The sequence below is a fragment of the Schistocerca gregaria genome, chromosome 3, assembly GCF_023897955.1.
Source record: "Schistocerca gregaria isolate iqSchGreg1 chromosome 3, iqSchGreg1.2, whole genome shotgun sequence".
Classification (NCBI taxonomy): domain Eukaryota; kingdom Metazoa; phylum Arthropoda; class Insecta; order Orthoptera; family Acrididae; genus Schistocerca; species Schistocerca gregaria.
This window is the reverse complement of record NC_064922.1, coordinates 467,135,107-467,155,401: the sequence shown is the minus strand read 5'-3', so window position 1 is coordinate 467,155,401 and position 20,295 is coordinate 467,135,107. Positions and strand designations below refer to the sequence as shown.

Sequence of the window (20,295 nt, the reverse complement as noted above, 5' to 3'; positions counted from 1 at the left end):
GGAATCCACCAAGCTTTCGCTCCCATACAACAAAGTTGGTCGAAAGATTGAACGGTGCACAGATAACTTAGTCTTGGTACTGACTTCCTTCTTGCAGAAGAGAGTAGGTCGTAGCTGAGCGCTCACTGCATTAGCTTTGCTACATCTCGCTTCCAGTTCTTTCACTATGTTGCCATCCCGTGAGAATATGCATCCTAAGTACTTGAAACCGTCCACCTGTTCTAACTTTGTTCCTCCTACTTGGCACTCAATCCGTTTATATTTCTTTCCCACTGACATTACTTTTGTTTTGGAGATGCTGATCTTCATACCATGGTCCTTACATTTCTGATCTAGCTCTGGAATATTACTTTGCAAACTTTCAATCGAATCTGCCATCACAACTAAGTCATCTCCATATGCAAGACTGCTTATTTTGTGTTCACATATCTCAATCTCACCCCGCCAGTCTATTGTTTTCAACATATGATCCATAAATTATACGCACAACACTGCCTCACTATCTATGTAAAGACCTTTAATTGCTTGCAAAAGTTTGCCTCCTATTTCATAATCTCGTTGAACAGACAATAACGTCCTCCCAGGAACCCGGTCATATGCCTTTTCTGGCTCTATAAAGCATAGATACAATTCCCTGTTCCACTCGTAACACTTCTCCATTATTTGGCGTAAGCTAAAGATCTGGTCCTGACAACCTGTAAGATGCCTAAACCCACACTGATTTTCATCCAGTTTGTCCTCAACTAATACTCGCACTTTCCTTTCAACAATACCTGAGAAGATTTTACTGACAACGCTGATTAATGAGATACCTCTGTAATTGTGACAATCTTTTGTGTTTCCATGTTTAAAGATTGGTGTGATTACTGCTTTCGTCCAGTCTGATGGAACTTGTCCCGACTCCCACGCCACTTCAATTATCCGGTGTAGCCATTTAAGACCTGACATTGCACTGTATTTGATGAGTTCCGACTTAATTTCATCCACCACAGCCCCTTTGTTGCACTGCAAGCTATTGACCATTTTCTCCACTTACTCAAATGTGATCCTAATTCCGTCATCATTCCTATCCAATAGTACGTCGAAAACTGAAACATTACTATGTGACAGTTATCGTTAAATGTACCCTGAGTGAGACTTGCCATTTGTCTGTATCAGTTGATGTATGTTCAGAGAGAGTTGCAAATACTCATGACATTCCTGTGGAAGTGGATTGTACAAAGTTAAGAAATTTTTCTTATATATGTTACAATAAAGTGAACTAATATTTTATGTGTAGTAGTATCCACTCAGTCTCCTACCAGATCAAAAAAAGAACTCACCGTTGTACCGACGAGTATATTTTCATCTGGTACATTACACCTGTTGTAGCCACGTAACACAGTGTAAGAACAGTGTTCATTAGAAATTACTAACCGACAGGCAACAGAGACAAGTTCCATCCGTTAGCAGCGACAATCGCTTTCAAGCGCGCCAGGCCCATCTCAAACAGTTCCCGAGCTAAGACTGTGGAGGGAACTTCACGCAAGGAACATTTTCAGGCGCGTAGGTGGCAGTTTCCGCGGTATAGGGGTAACCAGGTCTGGCTGCTATGCGGAGGAATCGGGTTGTATTCCCGATACTGTGAGGGGATTTTTTACTTGTTGAGAGGATCGATATAGGGTGCACTGACAACCTAGCTCAGCGAGAAGTAGTGGTTCTAAGGTCAGGACAGCCGACAGTGGCAGGGATAGCGGATGCCTCTCTATACCACATCCAGCTACGCCATTAGCAGAGGAAGCCACGGCTCCCAACTGGCGCACTACGGACAGTAACCGGACCTTCAAAAACCCTCGCAAGTGGCCATTGCTCATAAAGCTGATCATCCGGAATATTATGACCACCTACCTAATTGCCGGTAGCTCGGGTAACAGCGATATTTGCAAGAGGAGGTCACACTCCTAAGGGGCATTCTTAATGCGAATGGATATTATCAGCGGCAAATTCACAGAGCGTTCAGTGTGAATTCTTGAACTTAATTACGTGATCTGGAAGAAGAGAGTAATATCTTTGTGGTGTGCGTACTTTAAGATCTTCAGTACACACACGATCAGATTATTTGACTTGTCGCTCTAACGAAGTAGGCGAGTGTCAGCGATATGTCTCGTGGTCTTAACGTGGCGTGTTTATCTTCTGCCGTTAGGTCCCATGATAGAAATGCCACTTGCACGATTAGAGTAGCAGATTGAGAGTGACCACCTTTAAACAGAACTTGATTAATTTTCACATACATTTATTAAAATAATAACAAGCAAAAAAATTACTTAACTTGGTTCAATTTACAATTGACAATCTGAAGTTGCTTTGGTATTGGTACGTTAATCTTATTCTCACATATATCTCTGATACTTAACAAAAGTGTCTATACATCTATCTTCGTGGCTATGTACAGTAATATGGTAATCTTATTAGACGCAGACTGAATCTTGACTATAGACTGGTGCAGACTAATGCAAACTGGTATAGACTGGTGCAGACAAATGCAGACTAATGCAGACTGACTAATTGGAGGTCTGTACACTCGTTATAATACCTTGCGGGTTCATGTATCACTGCGCGAGTATGATCCGCGAGGAGAAAAGGTTCTACATTAGCAGCAATCTCATTGGCTCCGTTACATATTAATACTCAGATCGGCGGAAGTAGAATTTGGTCCGTCTCTATGGCAGCGCCATCTCCTAGTGCGGAGACGGACGAGCACTACGCCTGCGCTGTTGCGCTTAGCGGGGCGCGCTCTAGTGGGAAAGTTGTGTACGCGCTGACTACGCGGAACTATGTATACAACAATCTTCATATCAAGAGCGTTTTGTCTACGTGTGTGCTCTTTCCTTGAAGGCAAGCCGATTTTCGAGAAACACCGTATTAAGGTGATCTTGCGGTCTCCTAAGAAGATTGCAGCATTACTCAGTTATATGAAGCAAGATTTATTGTTTCCTATGGCAGGTGTGTATCACATTCCTTGCGGAAATTGTTCAGTCGTATGTAGGTTGTACAACACGTAAATCATAGTTGTGTGGAACACCGAAGATACACAAGCTTACTACGGCCAGACAAGTCAGCTGTGGCAGAAATTGTATAGATACTGGTCATTCGATGAAGTACAGTGACGTGAAGATTTTAACATCCAACTCTTCATTGTGGGATTCTATTTTCAAGGAAGCCGTAGAAATTAGATTAACTGATGACTCAATGAAAAGGGGTAAAAGTTTTAATTTGGATGAGACATAGAATCCGTCTCTTGCTATAACTGACTTTCACAGAAGTCGTCCAGGTGTTACCGAAACAAGATATCATTGATAAGGGAATCGAATGTCTGAACGCTTCCACAGAAGGTGGCGCGTGTGTTCCAGTGTACCTTTTTGTTTCCGACCAGCATGCGCAGTATCGCCGGGGTGGGGCATATAACGCCGCGCTTCGCACCTTGTACTGTGGTGCTGGCAGCCCTCCCCTGTCCATGGGGCAGGGGCATTAAATTATAATTAAGAGGGGAAAAAACCTTGTCTTTATTCTTGCAGTTTGCTCTGAAGAGGGCCGGACGATACGCGGCTGCATACGAGAAATTTAGTGGATTAACAAAAATCTTACTTTTTTGAACCTATATCTGTAGACAGCGGCCCATAGAGCGAGACCCGTTCTCGCTCCCGCAGCTGGTGGCGCCAGGTACACGCAGCAGTTAGCGAGTACTCAGCAACGAGTCGGGGCACGTCATTCCTTGCCACGTTAAGCTGGGCAGGACGTCTTAACTTGTACAGAACTTGCAACTAGTGTTCATATTGGAGCAGCAGAGGCACCACAGGACATTTTAATTTCCATTGTCTACGATTTTACAAATTATTTCATAAAACTTTGTCAGTGTGACCAGGAAGGATTCAGGATTCACACTCATAGCAGCGGAAGTTCAAAAACAGCAAAATAATTTTATTTTCTACATGTGAAATTTCACCTTTCTTTCACTTACTGTTGGCTACATTTGTTGCTATAGGTACACTTTTCTTCATAAGCACGAGAGATTCTGCCATGAATTTTGCACTGCTTATTAAATACAGACTCCTTAATGAAAAACTCTAGAAATTTCGAAATTTATTAAAAGCTGTGGTAAAAACTGAGATAATTATCTGTAAAACTTGAGCTTTTTCTAGAGATGAAGTTTAAAATGTAACAGTCCATTCATTTTTTCATAAATTAAGTAATTTCTAGAGTTACACACACCTGTAAGTATGGTTTGTATGCTGTGCAAAATTCATAGAAGAATCTCTCTTATCTATGAAGAAAAGTGTACTTATAGCAACATATACAACCAATATTAAGTAACAAATGATAAAATTTCACATGTAAAAGATTATTTTGTCATGTTTTTGAACTTCCACAACTATGAGCGTGAATCCTGAATCCTTCCTGGTCATGCTGATAAAGTTTTATGAATTTATCTGTAAAAGTATAGACAATGGAAATTAAAATGTCCTGTGGTGCCTCTCCTGCTCCAATTCGGACGCCCTACCTCCCTTACGGTCACGTGGCGTGATACATGATGCCCAGAGCGAAAAAACTGCGCATACAGTGTCAACAACTCGGTCTAGTACTTATCCCTGTATTATTACCACATATTTGCCAGTTCAGTCTGTTGACGATCTAGGGGTGAAGCGGGATTATGTTAGATGTTCATCTTCGGCTGGATTTCTCATAGTATTGGGATGGAGGGATGGAGCTGTGTCTTACACAAAGATTTGCAGTGTTTCACAGTGTTCATTGTTTGTGTAAGGGCAGCCACCCAAAAGTTCTTATTGTGATACAAACTCTTAACTTGTAGAGAACTTGTAACTGGTGTTCATATTAACGTTTTGCAGATTTGACAAAAGCTGGCTTTCCAAATGTCGAGCACACATATGATTTACGGAACTGTATTAGATCTTTCGTTTCATTTACTTCCTCAGTTGTTGGAAATACTGTGATATTGACTTTTCAAGGATTATGTCACAGATCGTTACATTTTCCATGAAGCATTCCAACCTGAGGTCTACTTGAACAGTCAGAAACTTTTACTTCCAAAACTAAATTGCTTCTGAAAGGAAAACGTAAAAAGGTATCGTCAACATCCACATCACTTATTCCAAGAGGTAAAACAAAGTCATAGTGATATAATAATATAATAATAATAACAGAAATAATAATAAGGCTCTCGATAGTCTTTCTTTTATGGAACGTATGATTTTGTAAGCAGTATTTAGCGTGCAGTACACGGCACCAAGTGTTTTTTTGTTACTCGTACCAAATGGCTTTTTTTCTATCAACCGCGGTCGAGGTAGAGCATTTAATCGAAAGGAAGGGAGTGAAACAAAAATTGTTAGAATTGTGGCGAAAGAAAAGAAACACAGATCTTACTGTTTCTGGAGTAAAGGGAAAATAGATGATCTGGGAACGAAGTAATAAAACATGCTTTACTGAGTGTCTGTTTGTTTAGGCATTTATCGACTTCCGAAACACCTTCTTTTAAAAGACACACGTCGATACACAATAGTAATGTGCCTGACAGGTGTCCAATAGCAGGATGATTACTAAAAACAGATAAAAGAGCGAACCCAGTTTCTGGGGTGGCGACGGGGATGCAATCCAATTCCGCGATAAGTGACGAAATAATTATGTGTTTCACGACAAATGTGTCTGTATGAGCTTGCTTATAGTCTACACCCATTACATGTTCCGGTTTTCTTCGAACTGACACTGACCTCACAGGTCTGCGTGTGCTTGGTGGAGTAGGATACGAGTTGGGTTTGCCAGGATATTTCTTCTAGTGGAAGGCAGCTGCCATTCCATGACCCTCACTGGTTACATCCTTTTAGAGATATCCAAGAAGCACCAAGGACGCAACTGACGGTTTACGTTTGTCAGATCCCTCTCTTCCTTCTTTCTGAACTCCACACGGAGTTCTCCTGTATTAGCAGTTTTGGGAGAACGATAATACCCAACAGCTTACCTATAACGTGTACAGCTTAATTAAAAACGCAATTTTCCCTCTTCACCTGAGTGGGCACTATTATGTAGCTTCCTCATCGGTGAAAACCGCGTGCCGCATAGTGGCTGGAAAGACTTGGTCACTGATCTAGTCCCTTGCTACACTCGGTTTAACCAGCAAACTTAATAACTGAAAACTCAGCTTCAGATTATATCACTGATTCGGGAAGCCCTTCACGCAGAAGTGAAGGTGCTAAGAGGGTCCAGTTAGTTGTTGTTGGGAGTCTTCAGTCCGACAATGACTTGATGCGGCTCTCTACGCCAGTCTACTCTGTACAAGCCTTTAACTCTGAGAACTACTGCAACCTGAATCTATTTGAACTTGCTTACTATAGACAAGCCTTCGTCTCCCTCTACCATTTTTACCTTCCGCACTTACTTTCATTATCAAACTGTCAATTCCTTGATGGCACTGGATGTTTCCTATCAAGTAAAACCAATTTCAGTGGAGTTCTGTCATAAATTTCTGTTCTCTCTCACTTGATTCAGTACTCCTAGATTAGTAATCTGATCTACCTTTCTAATAGTCAGCATTTTTCTGAACCATCACATTTCAAAAGCTACTATACATTTCTCCTCTGATCTATTTATTGCCAACATATCACTTTTGTACAAAGCTACAATCCAGAAAATATTTACAAAAAATAGCAATTTTTAAATAAATGTTCAAAGGTAACAAATTTCTCTGTATAAAAAGCGCTGTTGCCAGTCTGCATCTTACATCCTTTCTACTTCTGCTATCGTCAGTTACTTTGTTTCCGAAAAGATTATCTACTAATTTTAGTGCCTCAATTCCTTAGCTAACTTCCTCTGCATTGTTGTTGTTGTTGTGGTCTTCAGTCCTGAGACTGGTTTGATGCAGCTCTCCATGCTACTCTATCCTGTGCAAGCTTCTTCATCTCCCAGTACTTACTGCAAACTACATCCTTCAGAATCTGCTTAGTGTAGTCATCTCTTGGTCTCCCTCTACGATTTTTACCCTGCACGCTGCCCTCCAATACTAAATTGGTGATCCCTTGATGCCTCAGAACATGTCCTACCAACCAGTCCCTTATTTTTGTCAAGTTGTGCCACAAACTCCTCTTCTCCCCATTTCTATTCAATACCTCCTCATTAGTTATGTGATCTACCCATCTAATCTTCAACATTCTTCTGTAGCACCAAATCTCGAAGACTTCTATTCTCTTCTTGTCCAAACTATTTATTGTCCATGTTGCACTTCCATACATGGCTACACTCCATATAAATACTTTCATAAACGACTTCCTGACACTTAAATCTATACTCGATGTTAACAAATTTCTCTTCTTCAGAAACTCGTTCCTTGTCATTGCCCGTCTACATTTTATATCCTCTCTACTTCGACCATCATCAGTTATTTTACTCCCTAAATAGAAAAACTCCTTTATTACTTAATTGTCTCATTTCCTAATCTACACTCCTGGAAATGGAAAAAAGAACACATTGACACCGGTGTGTCAGACCCACCATACTTGATGCGGACACTGCGCGAGGGCTGTACAAGCAATGATCACACGCACGGCACAGCGGACACACCAGGAACCGCGGTGTTGGCCATCGAATGGAGCTAGCTGCGCAGCATTTATGCTCCGCCGCCGTCAGTGTCAGCCAGTTTGCCGTGGCATACGGAGCTCCATCGCAGTCTTTAACACTGGTAGCATGCCGCGACAGCGTGGACGTGAACCGTATGTGCAGTTGACGGACTTTGAGCGAGGGCGTATGGTGGGCATGCGGGAGGCTGGGTGGACGTACCGCCGAATTGCTCAACACGTGGGGCGTGAGGTCTCCACAGTACATCGATGTTGTCGCCAGTGGTCGGTGGAAGGTGCACGTGCCCGTCGACCTGTGACCGGACCACAGCGACGCACGGATGCACGCCAAGACCGTAGGATCCTACGCAGTGCCGTAGGGGACCGCACCGCCACTTCCCAGCAAATTAGGGACACTGTTGCTCCTGGGGTATCGGCGAGGACCATTCGCAACCGTCTCCATGAAGCTGGGCTACGGTCCCGCACACCGTTAGGCCGTCTTCCGCTCACGCCCCAACATCGTGCAGCCCGCCTCCAGTGGTGTCGCGACAGGCGTGAATGGAGGGACGAATGGAGACGTGTCGTCTTCAGCGATGAGAGTCGCTTCTGCCTTGGTGCCAATGATGGTCGTATGCGTGTTTGGCGCCGTGCAGGTGAGCGCCACAATCAGGACTGCATACGACCGAGGCACACAGGGCCAACACCCGGCATCATGGTGTGGGGAGCGATCTCCTACACTGGCCGTACACCTCTGGTGATCGTCGAGGGGACACTGAATAGTGCACGGTACATCCAAACCGTCATCGAACCCATCGTTCTACCATTCCTAGACCGGCAAGGGAACTTGCTGTTCCAACAGGACAATGCACGTCCGCATGTATCCCGTGCCACCCAACGTGCTCTAGAAGGTGTAAGTCAACTACCCTGGCCAGCAAGATCTCCGGATCTGTCCCCCATTGAGCATGTTTGGGACTGGAGGAAGCGTCGTCTCACGCGGTCTGCACGTCCAGCACGAACGCTGGTCCAACTGAGGCGCCAGGTGGAAATGGCATGGCAAGCCGTTCCACAGGACTACATCCAGCATCTCTACGATTGTCTCCATGGCAGAACAGCAGCCTGCATTGCTGCGAAAGGTGGATATACACTGTACTAGTGCCGACATTGTGCATGCTCTGTTGCCTGTGTCTATGTGCCAGTGGTTTTGTCAGTGTGATCATGTGATGTATCTGACCCCAGGAATGTGTCAATAAAGTTTCCCCTTCCTGGGACAATAAATTCACGGTGTTCTTATTTCAATTTCCAGGAGTGTAATCCCCTCAGCATCACCCGATTTAATTTGACTACATTCCATTATCCTCGTTTTGCTTTTGTTGATGTTCATCTTATATCCTCCTTTCAAGACACTGTCCTGCTCTTCTAAGCCCTTTGCTGTCACTGACAGAATTACAATGTCATCGGCGAACCTCAAAGTTTTTATTTCTTCTCCATGGATTTTAATACCTACTACAAATTTTTCTTTTGTTTCCTTTACTGCTTGCTCATTATACAGATTGAATAACATCGGGGAGAGACTACAACCCTGTCTCACACCCTTCCCAACCACTGCTTCCCTTTCATGCCCCTCAACTCTTATAACTGCCATCTGGTTTCTGTAAAAATTGTAAACAGCCTGACGCTCCCTGTGTTTTCCCCACTGCCACCTTCAGAATTTGAAAGGGAGTATTCCAGTTAACATTAGCAAAAGCTTTCTCTAAGTCTACAAATGCTAGAAACGTAGGTTGGTATTGCTTCAAGTGTTCCAACATTTCTACCGAATCCAAACTGATATTCCCCAAGGTCCGCTTCTACCAGTTTTTCCATTCTTCTGTAAAGAATTCGCGTTAGTATTTTGCAGCTGTGACTTATTAAACTGATAGTTCGGTAATTTTCACATCTGTCAACACCTGCTTTCTTTGGGATTGGAATTATTGAATTCTTCTTGAAGTCTGAGGGTATCTCCCCTGTATCATACATCTTGCTCACCAGATGGTAGAGTTTTGTCATGACTGGCTCTCCCAAGGCCGTCAGTAATTCTAATGGAATGTTGTCTACTGCCGGGGCCTTGTTTCGACTCGGGTCTTTCAGTGCTCTGTCAAACTATTCACGCAGTATCTTTTCTCCCATTTCATCTACATCCTCTTCCATTTCCATAATATTGTCGGCAAGTACATCGCCCTTGTGTAAACGCTGTATATACTCCTTCCACCTTTCCACCTTCCCTTATTTGCTTAGAACTATGTTTCCATCTGAGCTCTTGATATTCATACAAGTGGCTCTCTTTTCTCCAAAGGTCTCTTTAATTTTCCTGTAGGCAATATCTATCTTACCCCTAGTGTGATAATCCTCTACATCCTTAGATTTGTCCTCTAGCCATCCCTGCTTAGAAATTTTGCACTTCCTATCGATCTCATTTTTGAGACGTTTGTATTCCTTTTTGCCTGCTTCATTTACTGCATTTTTATATTTTCTCCTTTCATCAATTAAATTCAATATTTCTTCTGTTACCCAAGGATTTCTACTATCCCTCGTCTTTTTACCTACTTGATCTTCTGCTGCCTTCACTACTTCATTCCTCAGAGCTACCCATTCTTCTTCTACTGTATTTCTTTCCTCCATTCATGTCAATTGTTCCCTTATGCTCTGCCTGAAACATTCTACAACCTCTGGTTCTTTTAGTTTATCCAGGTCCCATCTCCTTAAATTCTCCCCTTTTTGTAGTTTCTTCAGTTTTAATCTACAGTTCATAACCAATAGATTGTGGTCAGAGTCCACATCTGCCCCTGGAAATGTCTTACAATTTAAAACCTGATTCCTAAATCTCTGTCTTACAATTGTATATACTATCTGCTACCTTTTAGAATCTCGAGGATTCTTCCATGTATACAACCTTCTTTTATGATTCTTGAACCAAGTATTAGCTATGATTAAGATATGCTCTGTTCAAAATTCTACTAGACGGCTTCCTCTATCATTTCTTCCCCCCAATCCATATTCACCTACTATGTTTCCTTCTCTCCATTTTCCTACTGATGAATTCCAGTCACCCATGACTATCAAATTTTCCTCTTCCTTCAATACCTGAATCATTTCTTTCATCTCATCATACATTTCCTCAATTTCTTAATCATCTGCAGAGATAGTTCGCATATAAACTTGTACTACTATAAGAGGCGTGGGATTCGTGTCTATCTTGGCCATAATAAAGCGTTCATTATGCTGTTTGTAGTAGCTTACCCGAACTCCAATTTTTTTTATTCATTATTAAACCTACTCCTGCATTACCACAATTTGATTTCACCAAAAGTCTTGATCCTCCTGCCACCGAACTTCACTCATTCCCACTATATCTAGCTTTAACCTATCCATTTCCCTTTTTAAATTTTCTAACCTACCTGCCCGATTAAGGGAGCTGACATTCCACGCTCCGAACCGTCGAACGCCAGCATTACGTGATCTAATTCGACTACACTCCGTTACCATCCACTTTCATATTGTAGCTCCTTTTCAAGACACTGTACATTTCTTTCAGCTGATCTTCCATGTCTTTTGCCACTTCATACACAGTTAAAAAGTGTCGGCAGGTCACAAAGTTTTTATTTCTTCTTCAATTTTAATTTCTGTTCATACGTCTTCTTTTTGTAAGTCTGTAAGTGCCATACAATGTTGGCCCTTCCTCGTTTCGTTCCTGGACAAATTCAGATGCCGAATTTTCACATTTCTCAGAAATGACCAATGTGAGGAGACGCAATGATTACAAACTCGTCAGAATACAGTACAATGAGTAAAGTGGTGCTGCGGTACTCACTGCGGTGCGCCTTGTCGGCTGGGTCCCTCCTCAGCACCACGCGGCGCTTGGCTCCTGGCCTGGGACCTGAAACAAGAACAGGCCGTAACTGTCAGCAGAACGCCGCTTATGTGGCCCAAAGACAGAGGCAAGAATATAATATCTAAAATCGCAGATTCTATTAGTGAACTCCAGTTCGCAGCAGATGTGCGTGCGTTCATGGTTTCATATTGTTGAGGTGTTGATGTTACAGTTTGTTCCTATCACCCCCCCCCCCCCCAGATTATAACTTCTCCACCCCGAAAAATACCCATTCCTCCCCTCTCCCTCCCCCTCCCAACCCTCACCCCCCCCCCCCCCCCCCACACACACACACACTTTTAATGTGCCACTGATGCCTACGATTGGAAATTGGACAGGTCACACAAATATTCAAGAAATGTAGTAGGAATAATCCACTAAATTACGGGGTCACATCATTGAAGTCAAGCAGGATTTTTGAACATGCATTGTGTTCGAACATCATGAATTACCTCGGAGAGAACGGCCTAATGACACACAGTCAACACACTTAGAACACATCGTTCTTCTCAAACACTACTAGATCTTTGAACACTCGAAGTGCTGAGTGCTATTGACAAGGGATTACACATTGATTCCGTATTTCTTGATTTCCAGAAGGCTGTACCACACAAGCAACTTGAAGTAAAATTGGGTGCTTATGAAATAACGTCTCACTTATGTAACTGGATTTGTGATATCCGCTCAAAGACGTCACAGCTCGTAGTAATTGAATGGAACTCATCGAGTAAAAGAAAATGATTTCTGGCGTTCTCCAACGTAGTGTTATAGGCCATCAGCTCTTCCTTATCTGTATAAAGGATTTAGCAAACAATATGAGCAGCCGTCTTAAGTTGTTTGCAGATGATGCTGTTGTTTATCGTCTACTAAAGTCATCAGAAGATCAAAACACATCGCAAAAACGATTGAGAAAAGATAATTGCATGGGGAAAAATTGGGAATTGACAATAAATCATGAAAAGTGTGAGGTCGTCCACGTGAGTACTTAAAGGAATCCATAAATCATCGGTTACACGATAAATCAGTTAAATATAAGGACCGTAAATTAAACTAAATACCTAGGAGTTACAATTACGAATAACTTAAATTCGGAAGAAAACATAGAAAATGTTGTAGGGAAGGCAAACCATAGATTCCGTTTTATTGGCAGCGAACTTATCAAATGTAACAGATCTACTAAAGGGACTCCATACACTACGCTTGTCCATCGTCTTTTGGAGTACCGCTGCGCGGTCTGGGATCCTTAGTAGATAGGATGAACGGAGTATATCGAGAAAGGGTAAAGAAGAGCAACAGATATTGTATTATCGCGAAAGAGGGGAGAGTGTCACTGACATGACACAGGATTTGGGGTGGACGTCATTAAAACAAAGGCGTTTTTCGTTGCGGCGGAATCTTCTCACGAAATTTCAATCACCAACATTCTCGTACGAACGCGAAAACATTTTGTCGACGCCGACCTACATGGGGAGAAACGATCACCATGATAAAATAAGGGAAATAGGAAGCCGCACGGAAATTTATAGGTTTTTTCGGAGCGCAGTTCGAGACTGGAGTAATACAGAATTATTGTACAGGTAGTTAGATGAACCGTCTGCCACGGACTAAATTGTGATCTACAGAGTATCCGTGTAGATGTATGTAGAGGTAGATATATGGATGAATGTAAACGCATCTGTGGGCCACTCTAGGTCACAGTTCCCTACAAGTTTCGGTTATAAGAGGGAAGTATGAGTGGGATGACACATTTGGAAGCAGCCTACAGAAGTTGTGGGAAACATAGACCTCCGTGCGGACGTCTCTAAGTGGAGGCAATGTGCGAGCTGATACAAAAAAGTGATAATCCACACACTATGCAACCATTCTGACATACCGGATGAATCCGCGATGATGTAGTAGTGAGGTAGTTATGTCAGTTTAAGGTAAGGAGCCCCAGTCAGGGAGCGATCGAGTTGAAAGCTATAAACGGCGAACTTACTTATACCTGTGACAGGTTGTAGGGGAAGGAACGGAAAACAGGACTGCGGGAGAATATGAACTTGGGAGTAGGAATGATGGAGGAGAAACGCTAATTTAATTCTGCAGTAAGTTTTACATTGTAACAACTAATACCCTTTCGAGGATCACAACTAGAGGAGATATACCTGGAAAAGCCCCGGAGACAAAAGAAGATTCTAGTTGGGTTTCATCATAGTCAGATACAGTTTCCAAAACCAGATGTCGGATTGTTAAGCGTGTCCAGGAGCAGATATATAATCAGATCACAGTGTAGTAATGGTGAAGAGTAGATCGTAGTTTAAGAAAATCGTCTGAAAAAAAAAACACTGTGGAATTAAATGGGATACTGAAGTACTGAGAAATGATGAGACACGTTTGGTGTTCGCTAAGGATGTTGGCACTGCGATAAGGAATACCAAAGTAGGCAGGTCAGTTGAAGGGGAGTTAACGTCTCTAAAACGGACAATTACATATTTTGGAAAGATGAATATTGGTACAAAGAAGCTAACAGTGAAGAAATCTTGGGTAACAGAATAAACACGAAGTACAAAGTACTCAGGGAATGACAGGAATAAAGAAATACAGCACTTAGGAATAAAATAAACAAAAAGACGAAATAGCAACAAGAAAAATGTGAAGAAATCTAAAAAGAGATGATCTTTGGAAGTAATGACTTAACAAATAGAAAAGTCATGAAGGTGAGAGTGTAATGAGAATACCATTGTTAACGCAGAGGAGAGAGCGGGTAGGCGGAAAGAGTATATTGAAGGCCTCTATGAGGGGGAGGAATTGTCGGATGACGTGATAGAAGAAGAAACTGGAGTCGATGTGGAACAAATAGGGGCTCCAGTATTAGATACAGAGTTGAAAAGAGCTTCGTAAGACTTAATGCCAAATAACGGAGAAGGAATAAATAACATTCCATCCGAATTTCTAAAATCATTGGGGGATGTTGGGACCAGACGACTGTTCAAGTTAGTGTGTACAATCTATAAGACTGGCGAGATACCATCAGACTTCCCGAAAAATATAAACCGTACAATTCCGAAAATAGTAAGGGCACATAAGCAGATAAATGCCGGAACTACCGCACAATCAGTTTAACAGCTCATGATCCAATGTGCTTACAAGAATAACATACAGAAGAATGGAAATTGACTATATAAATCGAGGATCTGTTAGATGATCACTTTTACTTTAGTTAGTCCTGACGTTGCTCTTCGTCATAGAAGCAGGATTGGAGAAAATACAAGATGCGTTCATAGGATTTTTCGACCTAGAAAAAATTTTCGACATTATACAATGGTGCAATTACTCAGAAATTCTAAGAAAAATAACAGTAAGCAGTAGGGAATGAGGGGTAATTTGCAATATGTGCAAGAACCGCGAGGGATGGAACAGCAAACTGAATGATCAAAAACGAACTGCTCGGATTAAAAAGGAGGTAAGACAAGGACGTAGTCTTCCTTCCCTACGGTGCAATCTATACATCGAAGAAGCTATGTCGGAAATAAAAGAAAGGTTCAAGAGGAGGATTAAAATTCAGGATGAAAGAATGTCGGTGATAAGATTCGATGACGACTTTGCTATCCTCAGTGAAAATGAAGAAAAATAAAGATCCTACTGTACAGAATGAACAGTCTAAGGAGTGTACACTGAAGCGAAAAAAAAAACTGGTGTAGGCGTGCATAACAAGCAGAAAACGCCGATACTTTCGGCAGCGCCTATATAAGACAACAAGTGTCTGGCACAGTTGTTAGATCGGTTACTGGTGCTATAATGGCAGGTTATCAAGGTTTAAATGGTTCAAATGGTTCTGAGCACTATGGGACTAAACATCTATGGTCATCAGTCGCCTAGAACTTAGAACTACTTAAACCTAATTAACCTAAGGACATCACACAACACCCAGCCATCACGAGGCAGAGAAAATCCCTGACCCCGCTGGGAATCGAACCCGGGAACCCGGGCGTGGGGGTTATCAAGGTTTACCTGAGTTTGAACGTGGTGTTATAGAAGGCGTATGAGCGATGGGACACATCATCTCCGATTTAGTGATGATGTGGGGATTTTTCCGTACTACATTTTCGCGAGCGTACCGTGAATATAAGGAATCTCGCAAAACATGAAATCTGCGACATCGCTGCGGCCGGATAAAAATCCTGAGAGAACGGGAGCAACGATGACTGAAGAGAATCGTTCAACGGCACAGAAGTGCAAACCATGTGTCAGCGTGCGAACAATTCAGTGAAACATCATCGATATGGGCTTTCGGAGCCGAAGGCCCACTCGTGGACACTTGATGACTGCACGACACAAAGCTTTACGCCTCGCTTGTGGCCGTCAACGCCGGCATTGAACTGTTGATGAGTGGAAACATGTTGCCCGTTTGGACCAACCTCGTTTCAAGTTGTATCGAGTGGATGACGTGTACGGGTAGGAGACAACCTCCTGAATCCATGGACCCTGCATGTCGCAGGGGACTGTTCAAGTTGTTGGAGGCTCTGTAATGGTGTGAGGCGCGTGGAGTTGGAGTGTTACAGGACGTCTGATACTCCTAGATACGACTCTGACAGGTGCCGATGTACTGTCTGGTCACCTGCATCCAGTCGACCGTCGTGACTTCCGACGGACTTGGGCAATTTCAGCAGGACAACGCGACACCCCACAAGTCCAGAATTTCTACAGAGTGTCCCAGGAACTCTCTTCTGAGTTTAAACACTGCTGCTACCCACCAGACTCTCCTGACATGAACATTATTGAGCATATCTGGGATGCCTTGCAATGTGCTGTTCAGAATCTCTTACGGATTTACGGGCAACCCTGCAAGATTCATGGTGTCAATTCTCTCCAGCACTATTTCAAACATTAGTCGAGTCCATACCACGTCGTGTTGCAACACTTCTGCGTGCTCGCGGGCCCTTACACGATATTAGGCAGGTGTATCAGTTTCTTTGGCTCTTGAGTGTAGAATATGGACTGAGAGTAAATCAGAATAAGGCAAAAGTAATGAGAAGTAGCAGAAATGAGAGCAGCAAGACACTTAATATCAATCTTGACCACGGAGTACAGGAAGTTAAGGAATCCTGCCTACTTAGAAGCAAAATTACACATGGCAGACGAAGTAAAGACGAAAAAAGCAGGCTAAGACAGGCAAACAGGGCATTCCTGCAAAGAGAAGTCTCTTAGTATCGAACATAGGCCTTAATTTGAGGATAGCGTTCGCGGACGTGGGAATCCAATAAAAGAAGAGAATCTAAGCGTTTGAGATGTGGTCCTACAGCAGAATGCTGAAAATTAGGTGGATGATAAGGTAAGGAATTCCCACCTTTATTGAATACTACTCGTATTTTGTTTTCGTCCGTACTACTTCCTTCAAAAACTATGTAAAGCAAAGATATTGCAGTTGAAGATGTTCACTGTCAGTTTTTTCGACTCGGTCTTCTCTGGGCTATGATTCTGTAACTCGTGCTGATACATTAACCCTTCTCCATCATCCCTGGAAGTTTTTAACATCTTCATGGAGTAACCCTGTATATAACACAACTACACTCAATACCCGAAAATGATAATTTCTATAGATAATGATTATTCTAAAGATAAGAAAATTTATTTATGGTGTGACTGATAAGCATTGTGCAACCAGCAGGTTTTGCAACCGAGAGTCAGGGCATGAGACTGCTCTTAGATAAAATATACATGCTGCTGATTAATATTCGAATTCAAGCTAATTGCTTTTATTTAGAATTAGACTAATTGTGATACTTTTGTGGATAATCACTTTTTATTAGTCGAATTGATCTTGCTGTGTAGTTATTGTTATTTTTCTACTGTTTTTCTCATTTACATGATGGCAGTAGTAATTATATTGACAGAAGACGTTTAAAATAAAAAAAATCGGGTAAATTAAAACCACTTACAGAAACAAATGATACGGCAGACACCGTAAATGGCAGTTTAATTACATTTATGTTATGAAATTATAGTGACTACACGAGGGAATGCTGCAGTTAGCAGCTATATAAACAAAAATTCAGTATAAACATTGTTTGTGTATACTGCGAGTTCTAAGATGGTAACATCGGTTTCGATTAAGCTAACAGTCATTTACTAGATTTAAAATAGACAGAAAACCAGTCACAAGCAAGGCACAGAAAAAAACTAAGCGTATTGCTATGACATTGACGGTAGAATATAATACAAAGAGCAATGTCCAAAACAAATTAAACGCTACAATAAATTTTCAAACAAACAATACTTTATATCTCTAGCATAAAATAGGACCTATATTTGACAAATTCCTGAATTCAGGTTTGAAAAAAGGAATTTCAGTGTCTGTGATCAGTACTACATGGGTCAGGCGGGAAGGTCGTTTAGCTTTTGGCGCATATATTGTAGAAAACAAACATACAGCAGAACATGAAAGTGTTGCATGCAGAAACTAAAGAATGATTGCTCAATGGGCAAGAGTAAATTGAAATCATTAGTAGAATACATTTTAAACAAACAGTGAAGTCTCAATCACAATGAGTATTTTAACATTTTGAGAAGCTGCTCTAGTGATCTGGTACTTTGATGTCGTGTGTCGGCCCTTCTGCTCTCGCTCACGGTACGTCGGCGACTGTGGGCAACGACAGGATACAGCGCGCCATAAGTAAGCGGCTCCTTGTGCCTGCTACGAGGGCAAAACGCTTATGGCGACTTCTGGTAATACGGCCTTGGTTCACTACCCGTACTCTTCGAGCGCTGCAAGTTTATCAATCCCTCATCTCGCTGTCTTAATGGGTGATTTAAAGTCTTCCATATTTGTTTTAGTTTCGTTCAAAAGATAAGCTGTTTCCATAGCATTGTCTTTCTAATTACGACTACGTCTGTGCTGCACTCTTTGATTTGCATTGAGGATATACTGCATTACTCGTAACCTGTTTGAATTTTGCTCGCATGCGTAATATTTTGAGGACTAAAAAAGGTCTTATTTGTTTGCGTTTCACATGAAACAGAAGCTGAATTTGTCGCATAGAATTCAGTGGACATTTGTTAGTGCCTAAGAATCCACTTGTGAAGTGCTCCATTTAATTGCGTTTAGGTTATTTTAGTTCACATTTGTTTTTCATACTATTTCGGATACAATGGAGAACTTTATGTTAGCGGCTTTTGACAGAATTGGTATTCATATATATCATGTTTTGTCACGGTATGTTTTTGTGCTTTGAATGTTGTTGCCACTGAGTTTGGTTTGTAATATTAGTGACGGAGAAGGTAGTTATTGTGCCACTTTTTATTATGAAGCAAACGTATTCTACAGTTAAGGGCATAGTTGTACAGGGGATTGTGAGTTATTGTGTGAACGTACTTCCACCATACTCAACACTGTTGCATTCAGTAAACTGTAATTATACATAATTCACCAGTAGGTCCAATGATGAAAGCATGACAGTTTTTAGTATTTGCGTTTGAATTTTCATTGGAGTTAGGGGATAGATGTAGTACATTCATTTCTGATAAAATGTATCGTCCGGAGTAACTGTTAACAACGTGTTAAAAAATTTGCGTAACTACGTTGAATTAAACTAAATTTTCTTATCGTAAATACTGTTGAATTGTCAGCACTTGAAAGGAAGAATGCGCTAGTGACTAAGTCTACAAAGCATACTCGTAATAGGAAGAAATGGTCAACTTTGATGTCGTGCAATATTTTCATGTGTCCCTCTGGAAGATTTTATCAACCTAATCAGTGAGAAATCAGGGCCAAAACTGACACGACTTTTCAGGCACGTGTTAACATCGACTTCTTTGTCTTCAGCGGCTAATACTACGAGCATATCGACGGAGTGACCATGGGAAGCCCTCTCTATCCAGCGACAGTGTGTGCAACAAGGCCACACAAGGTGATCTGTACCTGTGGCTCTGTAAACTTTCCCGTCGTAATAATTTGTTATATTCACATTGGGTTTCCAGCCGGAACATATCACCTGGACACAATATTACGGCGGGCCAACTGGCCGCCATCTTCAGGTGAGTAGGCCGTCGCACTGTCTCGCCGGAACCGAAATGAAACACGCCGAGGCTTCTCCTTTATACACTGACCGAGGGTCCACCGCGCGAGCGCGAACATATATGCCCTCTAGCAACAGACACAACAGCGCACCGGTGGTGAAACAACTAAGCTTTGTCGCCATGTGTTGACGTCGATGTATTTTTTATTTAATGGCCAATAGTTTGAACAAACTGTCAGAGTAGCTATGGGGAGCCCATTGTCCCCCACAGTCGTCAATCTGTTTATGGCATGGGGCTGAAGACGGCGTTCTTAAAACCATCTTGTTTCTGTAGATATTTCGACGGTATTTATGGTATGGCCACATGTGAGGGAAGCTGTCGATCGTTTCCTAGATCATTTTAATTGTCTGCATCCCAATATTAAGTTCACAATGGAAGTTGAACAAGGGTGGAAAACTTCCGTTTTTAGATATATTAGTCTACAGGAGGGATGATGGGACATTAGGATATAGTGTTTATCGTAAACCAATAAAGTTGAACTCCAATTTCATCAAAAGCTAGTAACATTAATTTCCCCCTTAAATTCGAGATAGTGCAAAACCTGGATGCGACCTAAAACAAAGTAGCATACAAATGACATACTTGTAAAGTTTTAAAACGAGTAGTTGACACACGGATTCGCGGACATGAGCAAATGTCCACAAAACATTAAGCAAGGAAAACAGCTTCTCTTTTACAAGAAACACAACCAAAAATTGAACCATTTACATCATCCAATATTATTGATACATGCAAAAA

The 20,295-nt window shown here is 41.9% G+C and overlaps 1 protein-coding gene across 1 annotated transcript in view; it reads right to left on the bottom strand.

Annotated features, from left to right (window-relative positions):
- LOC126355430 (uncharacterized) overlaps positions 1-20,295 on the bottom strand; it is a 1,825,973-nt gene that overhangs the window by 204,745 nt on the left and 1,600,933 nt on the right. The window contains exon 12 of the mRNA XM_050005738.1: positions 11,443-11,508. Coding sequence (XP_049861695.1) covers positions 11,443-11,508 — 66 coding nt within the window. The remainder of the gene's footprint in view (positions 1-11,442; positions 11,509-20,295) is intronic.